The 19,931-nt window shown below is 38.8% G+C and overlaps 1 protein-coding gene across 5 annotated transcripts in view; it reads right to left on the bottom strand.

The window, feature by feature from the left end:
• The window catches only part of ARHGAP32 (Rho GTPase activating protein 32), a 160,939-nt gene that overhangs the window by 44,310 nt on the left and 96,698 nt on the right, over positions 1–19,931 (bottom strand). For all 5 annotated transcript variants that reach the window (XM_045585446.1, XM_045585444.1, XM_045585445.1 and 2 more), the window contains 4 exons: positions 10,738–10,875; positions 7,845–7,937; positions 5,085–5,207; positions 3,069–3,146 (listed from right to left, as the gene is read on the bottom strand). In XM_045585446.1, the coding sequence (XP_045441402.1) occupies positions 3,069–3,146; positions 5,085–5,207; positions 7,845–7,937; positions 10,738–10,875 (432 nt within the window). The remainder of the gene's footprint in view (positions 1–3,068; positions 3,147–5,084; positions 5,208–7,844; positions 7,938–10,737; positions 10,876–19,931) is intronic.

Below are 19,931 nucleotides of genomic sequence, written 5' to 3'. Positions count from 1 at the left end.
GTTGGTGGTGGTGTTTCTTTTGTTTTGTTTTTGGCATTTTTATCCTGAATAATCAGCTGAAGACTAGCTGAAGAGAACCTTGATAACCAAGGATGGAAAGTAGAGACTTCATAGAGACTAACAGGAAGAGAGGAGGCACAAAAGAGCTGACCTGGCTCCCACAGACAGTAATTGAAGTTCTGAAGAACTTTCTCAAATGTAGGGGTTGCCACTGAGAACTCTGGGATCTAATCCCCAAACCGGGCCCCCAGCAAAGAGAACCAGAACTGAGAAAGGTGCCACATAACATCTGACTATGAAATGCTGCAGGGTTACTGTCTGTCAGGGATAGATGGCTGGATATGCAATCACCCTCTTAAAGGGCCAACACACAAAATTTTGTGTATAGCCTTGGGCTGTGGCAGAGGGAGGGCAGAATTGATGGAGATATGTGAACAGAAGCCAGAGTTGGGGACTCTAGGTTTAGATCTTATAAGGTAGGCACCCAAGTTTCCTGTGCTGAGTCATTCCCTCACAAAGTAGAGGTCATCTTTCCAGGCAGATATTTGCTATCCAGGAGATTTTTGCTTGGGAGGAAGACAGCTGACCCAACCTATTGGGAACCTTCTAGCCACACCTGTGGATGATTGCCTGAGAGCTACTCAAGACTAAATCCAATCAATCTGCAGGCAGAGGCAGGTCTCTGGAAGCTTTGAGTCTTTGCCAGATCTAATTAGTCAGAAACAGCTGTCTTTCGCTAGAAATTGGGAGGCATAATAGATCTACCTATTACATAGACACAAACTGAAACAGGCATCCAAAATGGGGAGACCAAAAAACAACCCCCAAATGAAAGAAGATAATTCTCCAGAAGAAGAGATGAATGAAATGGAGATAACAAGTTTATCTGATATAGAATTCAATTCAGAATAATGATGGTAAAGATGCTCAATAGTATGAGAAATCATACAGTTACTATGAAAAAGGAACAGTCTGAAATAAAGAATTATACAGCTCTAATAAAAAAAAACACATTGGAAGAAATACACAGCAGATTAGGGGAAGCTGAGAATCAAATCAGTAAATTAGAACCCAAGGTTGAAAAAAATCACTCAGAGAACCAAATAAAAATAAAAAATAAAAAAACTATTAAAAAACAGGAAGACAGCTTAAGGGAGCTGTGGGACAACATGAAACATAACAATATTCTCACAATAGGTGTGAAAGAAGGGGAAGAAAGTGAACAAGGGATAGAGAACATGTTTGAAGAAATAATGGCAGAAAACTTCCCTAACATGGTGAAGAAAAAAGTCACACAAATTCAGGAGGCACAGAAAGTCCCAAACAAGAAGAACACAAACAGGCCCATGCCCAGATACATAATAATAAAAATGCCAAAAATTAAAGACAAAGAGAGAATCTTAAAGTCAACAAGAGAAAAGCAATTTGTTTCCTACAAAGGAGCCCCTTAAGGCTGTCAGCTGATTTCTCATCAGAAATTCTATAGGCCAGAAGGGAATGGCAAGAAGTACTCAAGGTAATGAAAAGCAAGGATATGAAATCAAGATTACCATATCCAGCAAGGCTATCATTCAAAATAGGTAGTGAAATAAAGAGCTTTCCAAGAAAGAAAAAAAAGAAAAAAAAGAAGAAAAAAAAAGCTAAAGGAGTTGATATCACCCTCAAGCCAGAACTGCAAGAAATGTTAAAAGAGCTGCTGTAATGAGAAGAAGAAATAGAAAGAAACCTTTAACTGGCTTTATAAAAAGCAATGTTTTTATTGGTTTTAAGAGAGCTAGATAGAAACACCAATGAACAACAAAATTGATTGACTGCCTTCTGCAAAGCCCACAATCTGAACCTGGCACGTGCCCTGACTGGGAATCGAACTAGCTACCTCTTGGTGCATGGGTCAGTGCTCAACCACTTACCCACATCAGGTGGGCTTAACTGGTTTTTAAAAGTTCAAATTATAAAATAGCCTTTGACATAATATATCTACCACAAAAATATAAGGAGTACTAGTAACCTAAACTAGTGGTTTTCCAGCAGTGTTACCTGTATACGCTCCACAGAGGCCCCTTTGGGGTGTCGCAGGAGGTCTAAGAGAGATCAATCAGGCATGTTCCATGGGGCATAAGGCCCAGAGTGCCTGACCAAACTAACCAGGACAACTCCCCCATTACGTGTTCTCACAGTGAAGTTCAATGTAAGTTACATGTTTTCACAGTGAGGTTCAATGTAAGTTCTGTTTGATTAAAAGTTCCATTGTTGTTGTTGTTGTTTTTTAATTATGAAAACCAGTGGACTAAGCCATTATTCCAGTTATTTCAAATTTAAAACTCAGGATAGAAAAAGGATCTAATCTATGATTATCATATACCGAGGTCCTGGAACAACATGGTTTCATTCAATGTCATTTCATTTCGTTATAAAGTTGATGAGATGCCGTAGGAATATAACTGTTCATAACAAATTAGCCTGTGGTAAAACAAGCTTTGTTATAGAGTTTCAATTGAAGTCCCAGGACCTATTGACCAGAACACATGGGAAGTGAGTACGTGGAGTAAATTACGACTATCTCCCTCTCCCTCTCTCAACAGAATATCTGAGACGAGATCAGCATATGCTCAAAATTTTACCTAACAGGAGTAAACACTGTCACAAGTAACCTGAAGAGGATTTTTTCCAGAAACAAGGTACTAGTCATCATGTAAAAATGTAACCCGTGGTAACAGCGAAGTTTCCACCAGCAGCCTGAATGTTTTGCAGCCCACGGTTGCTTAATCTTTGTAACACTCCTGTGGACTGCAAAGAAAAGATGTTTCTTCTCTAGAGTAGGAAAGTGAGGTGGAGAAGATCAATAAGAGGAGAGTCAATGTAGGAATCACGCTCAATGCTCTTCAGACCATGTGACTAAGCAGCCCCGATTAGAGTCAAGGGTCCAGAGGTGGGGAACATTCAGCCACTGCATGCAGAACTCTGATGGCAAAGTCTACTGCCAGTCCATGCTGTAAAGCAAAATATTACCCAAGAACCAAGAAAAACTGCTCTTTTGCCTTTTCCACACCTGATTCTCCACTGCTCACCTGAAATCCGTGCTTGCCTCTCCACCACGTGCTCAGCACTTTCGGGGGCATGTCGATCACAGAAACGATGTCGCCCACCTAGGAGAATAAAACATAAGGGAAATGTATTCAGTCAACTTTTAAACCAACTGTTAGGACTCGAATCTAACCTGAACTGGAATGCAAGGGTCAAAGCACCATCTTCTTCTCTGGCTAATTTTTCTGAAAAAAAAACACAAAAAAAAACATACTATCTCTTTTTATAAAGAGGTTAATAATAATGTTAACCATCTGTTAAGGAGAGGGCTACAAAAAGTAACGCAGCACAAAGACTGGGATCAGGCATCACCTGAGCAGTGACTGCTGGAAGCCAGCTTGATGGCGTAAGATTTTGGAAGGGTTGGGCATCACACCATTAGCTGTTACAATCCTCTCTTACTGCTGTTTCTGAAAGTGACCAAATCTATGTATATATATATATATATAAAAGCCTAAGTGACCGGCCAACCGGCAGATCAGCCGGTAGCTATGATGCACACTGACCATCAGGGGCAGACGCTCAATACAGGAACAGAAACCACAGGAATGGAAACATGGAACAGACTGATGAATCGCAGAAGAAAGGAGGAGTTGGGAGGGGAGAGGGCAGGAAGAGATTAACCACAGATCTTATATATGCATACTAGAGGCCCAGTGCCAGATTTGTACACTGGTGGGGTCTGTGGGGATCAGGCTGAAACTGGCTCTCCAACATCCCCCAAGGGGTCCCGAATTGTGAGAGGGCACAGGCCAGGATGAGGAACCTGACCAGTGCATGAATCCATGCACCGGGCCTCTTGTTCACTATAAAAGGCAGATATTCTCATATTTATAGCAGCAGCAGCTTCTGTTAACACCACAGTGAGCAAGCACTTGCCACGTGCCAGGCACTGAGCTGAGCACTTGACATTGTCTTAGTTAATCATCTACGACAGGCCTAAAATGTCTACAATCCCTGGGTTATTCTTAGTAAAATTTGATGACAACTATACTTCTTTCCATAGAATGTACAATAGCTTATCCCCTCACTCTAAAAACAAACAAACAAACAAACAAAAATAGAACTAGTGAGTTTGCACAAACTTGCACAAAATCATAAATATAAAAAGGCAATAACCATTTTTAATACCCTATTTAACGGAAGTTACATTCTTCAATCAAAGCAAGTGAAGCTCTCTGTGACAGAGCAAAGTTAACTAATTTTAGATTCTACCCAGCAATGTGACTAAGGTGTCTCATGTTGCTTTAGCAATTTTTCACAATGAATATTATAAGTCAGGGAAGAGTCACCTTCCCAAAGCCACGTTTGCTAACAGACTTGGCATCTTTCAAGATCTACATTCCTCGGTGTATAGAACCTAAAAATTAAGTTTGAGAACAGTTCAAATTCTATACAGTAAAAATTTAGATTGATTTTCCTTCAACCGAATAACTGTTAGCATTTTGGTTTTTATCTCTCATTTGCCAATATTAAAGAAAGGAATGAATTCCCCTCCTTTTGCATTTGAAAGCAGGAAATGTTCATTTCCCTTCCCACCCATCCAGCAGCTCTGTCTTTGAACAAACAATGAGAAAAAAAGAAGTATCATTGGGCATCATTTTTGAGGTATGAAAACATAAAATAAGCAAAAAAAGACTGAGACCTGGCTTTCAAGAAGCTAACAGAGACCAACAGAAGAAGAATTACGAGTGGATGGAATTCAGTGATACGTCGGTGATGAACCAGGCGAGTGGTTCAGAACGGCATTCAATCCAGGCTTTGGGTGGAGATGTGTTTGCGTGGACTAGGGAAAGGAGAGCAGGAATGACTTTGAAGACAAGGAAGTCGAAATTTTCAAAGACGAATACAGTCACTTAAGTGAAAATAAATGGCATGCCAAGCAAAACCATAGTGAGGTATGAAAACCTGGTGCTTTTCATTAAAAAAAAAAAAAAAATGATTAACACGGTGAAGGATGAGGCTGAGCTAACACAGAGCAGCCACTTTAGGCGTTTTACCTCTAAGGTGAGTTCATCGGGGGCCCGAGCAGTGTACCTCTTGATAACATGGGCTGCACCGACAGCAGGAGTGTTGATAGACGATTCTTCATGGACCAGAAGGTGATTGCCCTTGTTATCAATCTACAACAGAGACAAGTGCTATGAGATGGTTAAAGACATGACACTTGCAAAAGTTTCTTTGGCATTCAACTTGATTTAGGGAAACTATAACCCAAAAAATCTTCTGAAGAAAACATATTATCATTTACTGAATGCTTAATGTAGGACAGTCATTGAGCTATTCATATGACATTATGACTTAATTTAATCCTCATAACTCCAAAAGATGTTAATCATCATTCTCCTTATTTAAAGATGAAGATGCTAGAGCTAAAAGAGGTCATGTAATTTGCAGCAGATTAAATCATTTGTCCGAGATCACCCAGACAATAGTGAAAGAGCCACCAACATCTCAATACAAGCTGATGTGGCTCTAAGTTCTGCAGTCTTTCTACTTTCCATCCTGCCTTCCAGTTTCCAATGGGAGAAGAATAATGTAACTCTGCATATGCAAATTACGAAAATATATGTAACGTATTTTATTGATATGTAATAGATATTGTATCACCCAAGACTTTTTCTTTTTTTCTATTTTGTTTATTCTGCTTTTTAGATTCTACATGTAAGGGAATTCATGTATTTGTCTTTCTCTGACCTAGTTATTTCACATACCATAATAATTCTAGGTTCATCCATGTTGTCACAAATGGTGAGATTTTGTTCTTTTTATGGGTCAGTAACATTCCACTGTACACATACCATTCGACTAGCAATAAGATACTTAGGTTGCTTCCAGACCTAACCTATTATAGATACTGCTGTAAGGAACATAAGGGTGCATATATCTTTCCCAAAATTAGTGTTAAGAATTGCAAGGTCATATTTTTAATTTAAGTGCAAGGTTCTATTTTTAACTTTCCGAGGAACCTCCATACTGTTTTCCATTGTGGCTGCAACAATTTAAAATCCTATCAACAGTGCACAGGGGGTTCCCTTTTCTCAACATCCTCGCAAACACTGGTTGTTTCTTGATTTATTGACAGTAGCCAATCTCACAGGTGTGAGGTGACATCTCATGGTTTTAATTTGCAATTTCCCTACTGATTAGGAATGTTGAGTATCTTTTCATGTGTCTACTGGCCATTGTCTGTCTTTAGAGAAATGTCTATTCAGGTCCTCTGCCCATTTTTAATTAGAGCATTTTTTGTATGTTTTTTTTGGGGGGGGTGGGGGGTTTAATTTGTAGAATTCCTGATATATTTTGGATATAATGTGTTGTGTGGTTCGCAGATATATTCTCCCATTCAATGGGATGTCTTTTCACTTTGTTGATTTCTTCCTTCCCTGTGCAAAAACTTTTTAGTTTGATATAGACCCATTTTTTTTTCTATCATTTCCTTCAAGTACACAAAAAAAAAATTGCTAAGAGCAATGACAAAAATGTTTACTGCCTATGTTTTCTTCTATTAGTTTTATGCTTTGAGGTCTTACATTTAAGTGTTTAATCCATTTGAGTTTATTCTTCCATATGGTGTAAGAAAGACATCCTTTCTTTCTTTATTTTTTTCTTTTTTTGCATGTATCTCTCAGTTTTCCCTGTACCATTTATTGAAGAGACTGTCTTTAGCCCATTGTATATTCTTGCCTCCTTTGTCATGATTAGTTGACAACACAGACATGGGTTTATTTCTAGAACCTCTATTTTATTCCACTGATGTATGTGTCTCTCTTTATACCAATAATAATGCCACTTCTATTATTATGGCCTTGTAGTATAATTTGATGTCAGGTACTGTAATACCTCCAACTTTGTTATTCTTTCTCAATATTGCTTTGGCTATCCCAGGTCTTTCTGGGTCCATGTAAGTTTTAAGGTTATTTTTTCTAGTTTTATGGAAAGTGTCATTGGCATTTTGATAGGGATTGCATTGAATCTACAGATTGCTTTGGGTAGTGTGGACAACAGGTAATTATTCTTATCCATGAGAATAGTATGTGCTTCCAATTATTTTTATCTTCTTGAATTTCTTTCTTCAGTGTCTTAGGCACTGATACCTTGGGCTGCCAAGTCCAGTGTAAGGCTAGGACCACTTGCTCCTAAGGGGAGACCTGCTCAGCTGAGATATCCCTCCCAGTTTGTAATTGCCACATCACAGGTGCGGACTTGCCTGTTCCACATCTCCATCCCTCCTACCCATCTCAACATGGCTTCTTTTAAACATCCTTAGTTATGGAAATTCTTTTTCAGCTAGTCTTCAAGTGGTTCTCAAAAATGGCAGTTCTAGAATTTAGCTGTAATTCTTACGGCTATGTGAGAAGGTGACCACAGAGTTTTCCAACTCTGCCATCTTGAACAGAAGGCATTCGAGACTTCTTAAAATCAGATCCTTTAAAAGGTTAGTTGTCACTTGTTCATAAATAACTGGAAAATATTTTCAATTACTAACCAACTGAAAATATATATACACACCCTTCTAAACGTATACATTAATATGTTAAGCACCAAAATAGTATTAAAATTAGTTGCCTGGATTAGCAAAGAAAGATTTCAGATGAAAAAAAATATTGAATGTGTCACATCTATATCCTTCCAGAAGCTAGAACAGACACCATTTCTTTGATTCCTTAAATTTAAAGTTATCAGAATTAAACTATTGTTAAATTTCTTAAGTAGATAATTTAAAAAGAAACCTTAGTGAGAGGTGAATTAGATAATACCTCCATCCAAGTGAGGGCAGGTCCACAGTTGATCTTGTTGCCAGCGATAGTTGAAAGCCGGGACAAGTAAGCCATAAGCATCTGAGTGACAGACTGAAAGGAAAGAGAAGATACAGTGGTAACTCGGAGTACAGATACTACTCTCTGTCAGAAGAACTGCTGCAAATTGGTTGTTTTAAGGGAAAGGGCAGCTCTACAGATTTCTTGGCATTTCCATAGTTACAGAGGATTCTTCCCAGAGAAACAGTTCCATGAACTGGAACCACAGGCACATACATCGTAATCCCCTGCATTGCACAGAACTTTGGCTTCTAATTTTATTGTTTTTTCTTTCAACTTTTTGTATTGAAAATATAAACAATAATGATAGCAGAGTCATAGTAGGCTCCTGCCCAGCTTCTCCCAGCTATTCTGAGACTCTTTCTCTGTAATATCCCAGCTATAGCAGGACAGCCATGTTCATACATGGTTCTATGCCGTGGGCCAGCTGATTGGTCCAGGAATGTGACATCACATGAACAGGGCTAGCAAGCGTGACTGTAAGGAATCAGGAATTAGGATACAAAATTTCAGCTCAGTCTGGCTGCTGTCTTAACATAGACAGAAACCTGGGACCCACTGGTGGTGACCATGTTCAGAGACAGTATGAGAGAGAAAAATATAGCATACAGACAGATATGGGAATGGAGACAGAGAAGCGCCCAGATTTTCAATGACACGAAGGAATCAGTGGCTCTAAGATGTTCCCTAGACTCTGGTGTAGGGCCAGTTCCCACGTGACTGATGATGTTTCTACCTTACCTACATCCTTAACTGCTGTGGAATTAATTACAGAATTGAAATGGCTTCCCCTCAGGACTTGGATGAGGTTTGGTAGTGTTTCCAAGCATCCACTGCAGCCGCAGAGGCTTGTTCTTTTGAGAAAATCTGTGTTTTGCTTCTAGAAGCTTTTCTGGTTCGTGTTCTCTCTCTCTCTCTCTCTCTCTCTCTCTCTCTCTCTCTCTCTCTCTCTCTCTCTCTTTGCATTTTGAAGTTTCACTACATGTTTCTAGAAGTGTGTCTTTTCCCTCATTATATCAGCACTTAATGGGGCCATTTAATCTGAAAACATGCCTTTTTTAGCTTTAGGGGACTTTCTTATATTATTTATTACTGACTCCTGATGAGAGGGAACTAGGGACTTCTCCATCTAGTCTCCAGTTTCCTGACTATTCTCTTACGTTTTATTCCTTTTGGGGCTGTAGTCTCATCAAGCTTGATCTTTCAGCTCACTCATTCTCTCTTCATCTGTGTCAATGTTGTGTGTAGTTCAGCTATTCAGGTTTGTTATCATTAAAATTAAGTTAGATTACTCTGTGTTCATTTCTAAGCTATTTTATTTTGATAAAATTCTTCTCTCATTCCATGAATGTGATTGCTTCACTTTCTCTCTGAGTGTAAGAATCATGCTCCTCAGAGCCCTCAGTCTGCCCCTCTCAAGTTATTTTGTTGACAGTCATGCACCTCTTAACTGATGGGGACATGTTCTGAGAAACGCATCCTTAGGCGATTTCATCAGAGAGTGCACTTACACAAACCTAGACGGTACGGCCTATTGCTCTGAGGCTACAAACCTGCACAGCTTGCTACGTACACAACAACACGAGATTAAATCAAGCCCAAGAGAAAATGAGGCAATCGAGAGACACGATAAATATGAGACCAGTGAGGCTGCTGCCGGGATGACACGGCATATTGTTTTATAGCAAACTTTTCTTATAAGTAAAAAGAGTTCACTGTAAAACAACGATAAAAAGCATATTACGATAAATACATAAACCGGCAACATTTTTATTATCATGATCAAGTGTTATGTACTGTACATAACTGTACGTGCTATACTTTTATTTTTTATATGGCTTTTTATTGATTTCAGAGAGAGGAAGGCAGAGGGGGAGAGAGAGACAGAAATATCAAGGATGAGAGAGAATCATTGATTGGCTGCCTCCTGCACGCCCCCTACTGGGGAGCGAGCCTACAACCAGGGTATATGTCCTGACCAGGAATCGAACTGTGACCTGTCAGCTGGCCATGTAGGTGCTATACTTGTATGTGACGGGCAGCACAGTAGGTTTGTTCACACCTGTATCACCACACACATGTGAGTAATGCATTGCATTCTAATGTTATGACAGCTATGTCGCGAGGCCTTAGAAAACTTCAGCTCCATTATAATCTTATGGGACCTCTGTCACATATGCTGCCCATTGGTGACCAACTATTATCATGCAGCTCGCAATTTAACGCTATTTTTTACCTATAAGGTTTCTAGCTTATCTGTCTTCTTGCACATGTATTTTATGCTATAATTTTTGTCCTCAAAGTCCTTATCCTCTGTACTTTCAAACATTCTTCACATTTTTTTATTTCTGATGTCATATTAAAAAAAATCTCTTCCCTTTAAAAAAATTTATTTCATTCTTTTATATCTTCACTGAAATTTAAAGTTATTTAAATCAGGAATAGTTATTTAAAATTTAAATCAGAAAAACTTGGCAGGTGTGCAGGCGGATGCAAAGACATAGCCGGTCATAAAAACTACGCAAACAGGATTGTTTTAGATAATATGCATTTATTTGATTATTGCTAAAGTCAATTTCTTTCCTTATTTTTGCTTCTATATTGTATATTCTCTTTGGAGAATGGTCTACTCATTTATATAGTGCAATCTGAGGGTTTTTTATTTGCTTGTTATAAGATTATACATTGAACCTACTTTACTAAACATCTTACCCAGCATTGCTAATTTTTCAGTCATGAAACAAATAACCCCAGGAATCACCCTGAGTGTTCAATCTAAGATTTTATTTGGTATGCAAGCAAAAATGTCTACTCATTTATGTAGAGTAATTACCTCTGGACTGTCCTTCAGGGCATCAGAACGGGGAAGCTCTGAGAGCTGGGAGAACCTTCGGTCATAAATACACAGATGAAGATGCTTGTCAAGTACTCGAAAATCTTCGTAACTTCTTTTAACAATCCAACTTTTGCCCTATGGGTAAGCAAAAAAGGCTCCTTTATTATGAACCAAACCTTTATTATGAACCAGTCTTTATTATGAACCAAATCTTTTTCTAAAATGGCATTTCATTCAGAGGATTTTAAATTTAATAATGGAAAGCTTCTATTAACTTGATAATAAGTAGTTAAAATCCAAAACAATGTACACATGAGTTACATGACAAGATCAAGAATAAGGCCCAGGCATTCCCTTTTATCAATGCTTTTCAACACTATACTATAATTAGTAGCTAATGCAGTAAAGACAAGAAAAATAAATAAAAGATACAAATTTGGAAGGAAAAAATAAAACTGCCTTTGTACACATATGGCATGATCGTCTAGGTAAAATATGCAAAACAAAATTGACAAAAAAACACACACAACAACTCCTGAAGTAAATGATTGAACAATAAAATTCGAGGATAAGGTACAAAAGCATATTGCTTTCGTATATGCAAGCAATGAGTAAGTGGAATTTTATTTTATTTTATTTTATTTATTTATTTATTTTTTAAATATATTTTATTGATTTTGTACAGAGAGGAAGGGAAAGAGATAGAGAGCTAGAAACATCGATGAGAGAGAGTCATCGATCAGCTGCCTCTTGCACACCCCCTACTGGGGATATGCCCGCAGCCAAGGTACATGCCCTTGACCAGAATCGAACCCGGGTCCCTCAGTCCCCAAGCCGACGCTCTATCCATTGAGCCAAACCGGTCTCGGCAGTAAGTGGAATTTTAAATTAAAAACACAATACTGTTTACATAAGCATCCCTCCCTGCCAAAATGAAATACTTAGGTATAAATCTAACAAAAAGTGTCCAATATAAGATCTACATGAGGAAAACTTCAAAACTCTAGAGAAAGAAGTAAAAGATAAATAAAAGGAGAGATATACCATTTTCATGGATAGAAAGACTCAATATTGTCAAGATATCAGTTCTTCACAACTTGATCTATACATCCACAATGCTACACAATCAAAGCCCCAGCAAATTATTTTTGTGGATGTCGACAAACTGATTCTAAATTTTATAAGAAGAGGCAAAGACCAGAATAGCTAACAGGTTGTTGAAGCAAAGCTAGAGGACTGACATTATCCTACCTCAAGATTTTCTGTAATGTGAGATATTTACAAAAGAATAGACAAACACAATGGAACAAAATAGGCAACCCAGAAACAGACCCACCTAAGCATAGTCGAATGATCTTTGACAAGAAGCAAGGTCATACAATGGAGAAAAGACAATCTTTTAAACAAATGGCACTGCAACAATTGGACATCCAAACAAAAACAAATGAATAAATATACTGGTAGACATAGACTTGACACCTTTCATAAAAACTAACTCAAAGCCGAAACCGGTTTGGCTCAATGGATAGAGCGTCGGCCTGCAGACTGAAAGGTACCGGGTTCAATTCCAGTCAAGGGCATGTACCTTGGTTGCAGGCACATCCCCAGTAGGGGGTGTGCAAGAGGCAGCTGGTTGATGATTCTCTCTCATTGATGTTTCTAACTCTCTATCTCTTCCTCTCTGTGAAAAATCAATAAAATATATATTTTTTAAAAACTAACTCAAAATGGATCACAAAATGCAAAACAATAAAACTCCTGAAAGATAACATAGAAGAAAACATAGATGATCTTGGTTTGATGATGACTCTTCAGATACAAATCAAAGGCACAGTCCATAAAAAAAAAAATAAAAAAAAGAATTGATAAGCTAGACCTCACTGAAATTAGTATTTCCCACTCTGTCAGAGGCATTGTCAAAAACAAAACAAAACAAAGAGAAACAACAACAACAATAAAAAGAAAAGCCACAGAATTGGAGAAAATATTCACAGAAGACATATCCGATAAGAATCAAAAATATTGAAAGAACTCTTAAAAATCAAAGATAAGAAAACAAACAACTGATTCAAAAATGAGTCAAACACCTTAACAGACAGACACTTCACCAAAAAGATAAACAAGTGACAAACAGGCATATGAAGAGATGCTCTTCACCACCTGTCATCAGAGAAATGCAGACGAAAACAACAAGGACACACCACCGCACACGCATGGGAATGACAAAAATCCAGAGCACTGATAACACGGAAGCTGGAGAGGGTGTGACCAACAGGGACTTTCATTCATTGCTGAAATGGCACAGCCACTTTGGAAGACAGTTTGCCAGTTTCTTACAAAACAAAACATGTTCTTTTTTCTTTTTCTTTTTTTAATATATTTTTATTGATTTTGTACAGAGAGGAAGGGAGAGAGATAGAGAATTAGAAACATCGATGAGAGAGTCATCGATCAGCTGCCTCTTGCACACCCCCACCATGGATATGCCCGCAACCAAGGCACATGCCCTTGACCGGAATCGAACCCAGGACCCTTCAGTCCCCAAGCCGACGCTCTATCCATTGAGCCAAACCGGTCTTGGCAAAACGAAACATATTCTAACCATCAGGTCCAACAACTGCACTCCTTAGTGTTTACCTAAATGAGCTGAAAAATTATGTCCTGTCTACATAAAAACCTGCAAATGAGTATTTATAGCAGCTTTAGTTATAATTGCCAAAACCTGGACGCCATCGTCAGCTGATGAAGGGATAAACTCTGCTACATCCAGACAATGCAATGTTATTTGGCAATAAAAAGAAGTAAACTACGAAGCTATGAAAAAAAAAAAAGGAAACTTAAAATGCATATTACCAAGCAAAAGAAGCCAACCCGAAAATGCTACATGTTGTATAATCCCAACCATTGGACGTTCTGGAAAAGTCAACACTATCTAGCCAATAAAAAGAGCTGTGGTTACCAGGAGTTACTGGGAAGTGAGAGACCAACAGGCGGAGCACAGATGACTGTCAGGGGAGTGAAACTATTGTGTGTGACACGATAAGGGTGGATACATGTCATTATAAATGGACTCAAGCCCATAGAATGTACAACACCCTGACTGAGCTCTTGATGACATGTCAATGTAGGTTCATCAGTTGTAACTAATGTACCATGTTGGTAGGGAATGTCCGTAGTAGAGGAGGCTGTGCATAGGTGGAGACAAGGGGTATAAAGGAAACCTATACTTTCCACTCAGTTTTGCTGGGAACCTAAAACTGTTCTACAAAATAAAGTTCATTAATTTTAAAATGTAATCCTGTTCTCTTTCACCTAAGCCATCTGTTGATAGAAATAAATATCAACAACCAACCACATAAATGCAGTAACCTTCACCGTCCCAACAAGTCAATGATGAATATTGGAAACCAAAATTCATCTCTTCATAGATCAGTGAATTGATTCCTTTCAACTTTTTAAAAATGCCTGTGTGCCAGCAAAAGTCTGCTTTTTATAAAAATTTTCATTAATGAAATTAAAAATTTAATGCATAATTTACAAATCACCTAAAATCTTATTAAATTCACCAAGTAAATTGTAAAAATAGTAAAACATCCCACTTTTGGCAGATATAAAAAGACTTTAAATTTCATATGTTAAAAAATAGCCTTAATCACCCAATTTCCAAAATGAATGAACAAGGCAGCTGATCAGAGCATTTTAGAAATTCAATTATTATATAAAGAACAAAACAAAACACATTACATACATCTGCCTAAATTGTAATTTGCTGCTAACTTCTAACCTTAATAATTATTACTATCAAGCAATTATTGGTATTCACATGTAGCAAAAATCAACAATTCTTGACAAGGCTGTAAAAGAAGATAAGAGAAAAAAAATATATCCCAATGTGAATAGGATCACATTTCTAAGACAAAAATCTGTTCTTCTTTTTCTCATTCATTCGCCAGATATTTCCTGAGAAGCTAAACAGAATTGCACTGGAGTAAGCATTAGAGATGCAACAGAGAAAGGACCATCAAACTTCCAACTTCTTAGAATTTATTTCTATGAGAAAACAAATGTTTTTATTGGTTATTGTTTTATTTTATAATTGACAGTATTACAGATGTCCCCCAATTTCCCCCTTTCTCCCCTCTTCCCAGCCCGTCTCACCACAGGCCTTCACCACACTATTGTCTGTGTCCATTGGTTATGCATAGATGCATACAGTTCTTTGGTTCATCTCTTTCCATCCCCCCAGCGTGGTCTCTCTGAGACCTGTCAGTCTGTTTCATGCCTCCATGCCTCTGGACCTACTTTGTACATCAATGTATTATGTTCACGAGCTTCCACTGATAAGTGAGATTATGTGATGTTTGCCTTTCTCTGTCTGTCTTATTTCATTCAGCATAGTACTCTCCTGGTCCATCCATGCTGTCACAAAGGGTAAGAAATTCTTTTTAACAACCGCATGGTAGATATTTTTGAAAGTAAATATATACATAAATGAAATACTGATAGTTTTGTATATAAAGAAATAAGCAAGAACCTACTTCATTAAGGGTGGCTGGAAAAAAAAACCTTCTGAGGATGTGATTCTAAACTGTATCCTGGGGGACCAGGGAAAGGGATTGGGTAAGGAAGGGCAAAGCGTGGGAAATGGGAAATAGCTATAATAATATATACATGTGTGTGTTTGTTTTTTTTAATGAAAACTGGGAAGGAACTAGACCCAGCAAGCGCTCAATGTGAAGAGTCAGGGGCTGATCGAAGTTCAATGCCCTGGGCAAGAAGAACTCAGGGTCTCCCGGGAACTGACTGAAGCCCGTGAGGCCCAGCAGAGGAGAGAAGGCTACGGAGACACGATGGAGAAGAGACAGGCAAGTCCAAGGGTGCAAGGTCCTCCCAGGCCTTGCTAAGCAGTAGCTTCAGTTTCTAAGTAAGGTGAAAACCTATTGTAGAGCTTTAATCACAGAAAGAACATATTTCAACTTACACTTTACATCAGTTTGGCAGTTTAGACGGTTATATTGGATTCCGGGGCGCAAGCACACATGCTATCACAATGGCTCAGCAAAGAGGGAGTGGCTTGTGCTAGCTTGGTAATATCAGAGAGAGAGAGAGCGAGAAACAGAGACAGAGGGAGAGAGAGAGATAGAGAGGAATTCTAGAAATATGTGTTCTTTCTGAGCACAGTCTTCACCCATGTCCTGGGAAATCTCTTTATCATGGGAAATTTATCTGGGGGGAAACGGTGTTATGAATCGCATTTCCCACGGTAGGGTGAAGTTCAGGGATATGAGAGAGACCTGCTTTCAATCTCAGCCTGGCCGTGTCCTGGATACAGGACGTCACACAAGTTATGTAACACCTGTGAGCAGCAGCTTACTCATCTCATCGGGAACCTGGGAAGAGCACCACCTACACGGCACAGAAGAGGTGTGAGGTTTAAGTAAGGAGGTTTGCATTTTGCATCAGCCTGTACATGGTGTGAGTTCAGAGGCTCTGCAAATGTCCATGTGCACGCCCCGCCCCTTTAAGAACCGCATTTTCCAAATGGGCCAAGTGGAGGAAATATTTGATACCGAGAAATACATTTCTAAGGGTGGGATTTCAAGCACCAACGTACAGGAGATATTTCGAGATAGGAAAGCATTCCCCTAAAACCGTTTGCCTCTCCAACCAGGGCATAACGAAGCCTTCACATTACTGTAAATATTTATAGAAAACTGGATCTTCAGAAAAGTAAACTATTATATTCATGAATTCTGGCTAAAATACAGAGGTAGTTAATACAATCCAGCTGATTCAGCATGAAACATTCATTTCAACCATAAGGCTTCCTAAGAGACAATAAATACACAGTGTTTTATGAAGCCAACAATTATTCTTACAGTGACAAAACTGTACTTACAGAGGGTAAGTTCAGAATAGGATTTTCAATAGAGCACACGATAGAATAAATTCTTGCAATAGCTAGGTTTAAAATTGCCATTTTAAAATTAACTTTTAAAGGCTGATGTTTGCTTATTTGCTAAAGAATAAGACAGTAGACTACAGAATGCTTTTAAGACTCACTACCACTGACATTTCACTTATAATTGCTTCATTCTATGTAATGCTTCACTCAATATAATTAGTGGCAGGGTTTATCTAATTTTAGTTGTGTGTTTTTTTAATTATTAAATTTTCAACATCTGGGACAATGAAAGTTTATCCTACATCTACCTTGACATATTCCTGAATTTCCTAAGATATTTTAAAGATTTCATTGATTTCAAACCATTATAGAAACATCGTTTCCTAAAAAGTGGGTAAAATGCAGAGAAAAATTAGTATGATTTTCAGAAAATAAAACAAAAAAACACACAACATATTCCCATTCAGATAAACATCATGATACAAACTGGAAAAGCATTGCTTCGTCCACATTAGCTAACTTGTTTTTTCTACCTAATACTTTTTTCTTCCATTTTATTTACTTGGAAAATAGAATAAAAAGATGAGAAAGGAAATATCTGAACCTATGTTGGTTAAGCCAACTTATTCTAAACTAGAGGCCTGGTGCATGAAATTCATGCATGGGGTGGGGGGCGGGGTGTCCCTCAGCCCAGCCTGTACCCTCTCACAATCTGAGACCTTTCAGGGGATGTTTAGGCCCGAGCCCACAACCGATAGTCGGATATCCCTTTAGAAATCCGGGAGTTCTGGCTCCTAACTGCTTGTCTGCCTGCTTGATCACCCCTAGCTACTTGCCTGACTGATTGCCCCTAACTATTCGCTTGCCTGCCTCATCACCCCTAACTGCTCCCTGAGGGGCAGGCCAGCCTGGGAGAGGTGTTCTGGTCTCTGGTTGTCCCACATTTCGGTTGCTGGGCTTTTATTACATAGGATAATAATTCATACAAGAGAAAAGCGAATGAGAGCTCAGGCAGGACATTAAACATCAATTCTTCAAGGCATCCAGGAGAGCAGTGTAACCCGTGGTTACCACTGGGCTGAGCCACACCAACATGGATAACTGAGGTTGTATGACAGTATCTGCTCAACTGCATCGGGCCCTGCCATGTCAGCTGTTAACTGGTTTTACATCACTCGGCCTACATCGCCTCTTGGCCTGGAACATAATCCAGCCGGTCTCACTTCTCCCTCTGATGCTCTTCATTTGAAAGTTGCAGTTCACATTCTCTCTGCAAGTGTCTTTATTCATATATACATGCTACCCACACCTGTCCACTTAAGTCATTCAGAGAAACCTAGATGGCCAGTTTGGGTCCCTTTATTAATATTTGGGATATGTTCACAAAGTTCACAGTAGCCACCCAGGTACAAATCATATTAGAAAATGGTGAAGGAATGAAGGGGAAAAAAACCCACTAGGCTAAGGTTTAAATCTTGGTCTTTCTCTTTAAGTTAACAATCCTGAGTCTTGGATTTGCCATCTGTAAAATGGAAACCAGACTATGAACCTCACAGGTTGTTGTAAGAATGAAATGACAGACTGCATGTCAGAATATCTGATTACTACACACAGGTGCCCCCAAATGCCCACTGACTCTGGACCAATTCCCTAGAAGAACATAGTTTGCATGTATAGGGTCACAATTTAAAGAGAAATTAAGACTTTAGAGGGCAGAGGCAAAGGCACGATTAGAGGGTTCGAAGATAAGACCTAAAGGAAGCAGTTAGCACTTAACTTATAGGAAGGGAGGTCACTATTTAATTGGCCATTATTTTTTTTTAATATATTTTATTGACTTTTACAGAGAGTAAGGGAGAGGGATAGAGAGTTAGAAACATCGATGAGAGAGAATCATCGATCAGCTGCCTCTTGCACACCCTCTACTGGGAATGTGCCCGAAACCAATGTACATGTCCTTGACCAGAATCGAACCTGGGACCCTTGAATGTGCAGGCTGATGCTCTATCCATTAAGCCAAACTGGTTTCAGCATGATTGGCCATTATTTTTAAGATAAAAAAGAGAGTGGGTTAAGATGAAGGGCCAAGGATTTGGGTTAAATAAAAAGAATTTCAAGAGCACATTATTAAAGTGAGAAATTAGCAAAGATACAAAATGTGAATAAATAGCTTCTGAGATGAATAGATCCCATCAGTGGTATGAGCATATCTTACTTGAAGACGAGGCAACCCCTCCCCTGCCCCAAACACACACACACACACACACACACACACACACACACACACACATCTGTTGTTACCTGGGAATTCCAAGGAGAAGCAGGAGAAACTGGCAATCGGAGAACTGAAGTCCTCAGCAGCTCCTGCTCAGATTCCCTACAGCTCAGAAAAGCCACTTCAGGCATTTGGGCCTCAATTTCCTCATTTGCAAAATTAGAGGGTTTGATTGTGAGTCTCTCTTAGTTATTAAAAAAAGTAGAATTCTCGTTGAATATGGTTTGTGGCTGAGCTACATGGCAAGAATACAGGAGGTGAGCCATGGGCAGGCAGCAATGACTGCTTACGCTGAGGCAGAGCAGTGTGGTGGCATTACTACAATGCAGTAAATTATGGCTTTGGTGTTCTAAACAGCATACCAAGGAGTCTAAAATTTTCTAAGCAGTTCGGCAAGATGTTCACTACCAGGAAACAGCCTACCTATCTAGGTCACTGCTCATGGCAGCATAATCAAATAACAATTATACATTCTACTTTGTGTTATCAAAATACCACAGATTACTTTTGAAGGTCATTTTGAAAAACCAGCACAGATATTACTGACACTGTATTTTGCTTATGAGAATAAAAAAACATTCGCATTGTCAGAACATGTGGAAATTAATAGTGAGAAAAAAAGATGCTAAACAGTGCTAGACTATAGAGGGATGAATTCATTATGACATGTGTCAACCAGGTACTCTAGATAAAGAAGTTATGTTTTTCTCATAGATGTAGATGTAGATATATAGATATAGATATAGATATAGATATAGATATAGATATACAGATATAGATAGATATCAGAGAGGAAGGGAGAGGGAGAGAAATCAGTGATGATCGGCTGCCTCCTGTACTCCCCACACTCGGGATCAAGCTTGCAAACTGGGCATGTGCCCTGCCTTGTAATTGAACTGTGACCTCCTAGTTTATACTTTGATATTCAACCACTGAGCTACGCCAGCCGGGCAGATGATATGTTTTTTATTCGTCTGTTAGTAAAGGTTCATCATCAAAGCTCTTAATATT

Source organism: Pipistrellus kuhlii, unplaced genomic scaffold, assembly GCF_014108245.1.
Source record: "Pipistrellus kuhlii isolate mPipKuh1 unplaced genomic scaffold, mPipKuh1.p scaffold_m20_p_20, whole genome shotgun sequence".
Lineage (NCBI taxonomy): Eukaryota > Metazoa > Chordata > Mammalia > Chiroptera > Vespertilionidae > Pipistrellus > Pipistrellus kuhlii.
Note: the sequence above shows the minus strand (reverse complement) of the source record. Positions and strands in the feature narration are given on the sequence as shown.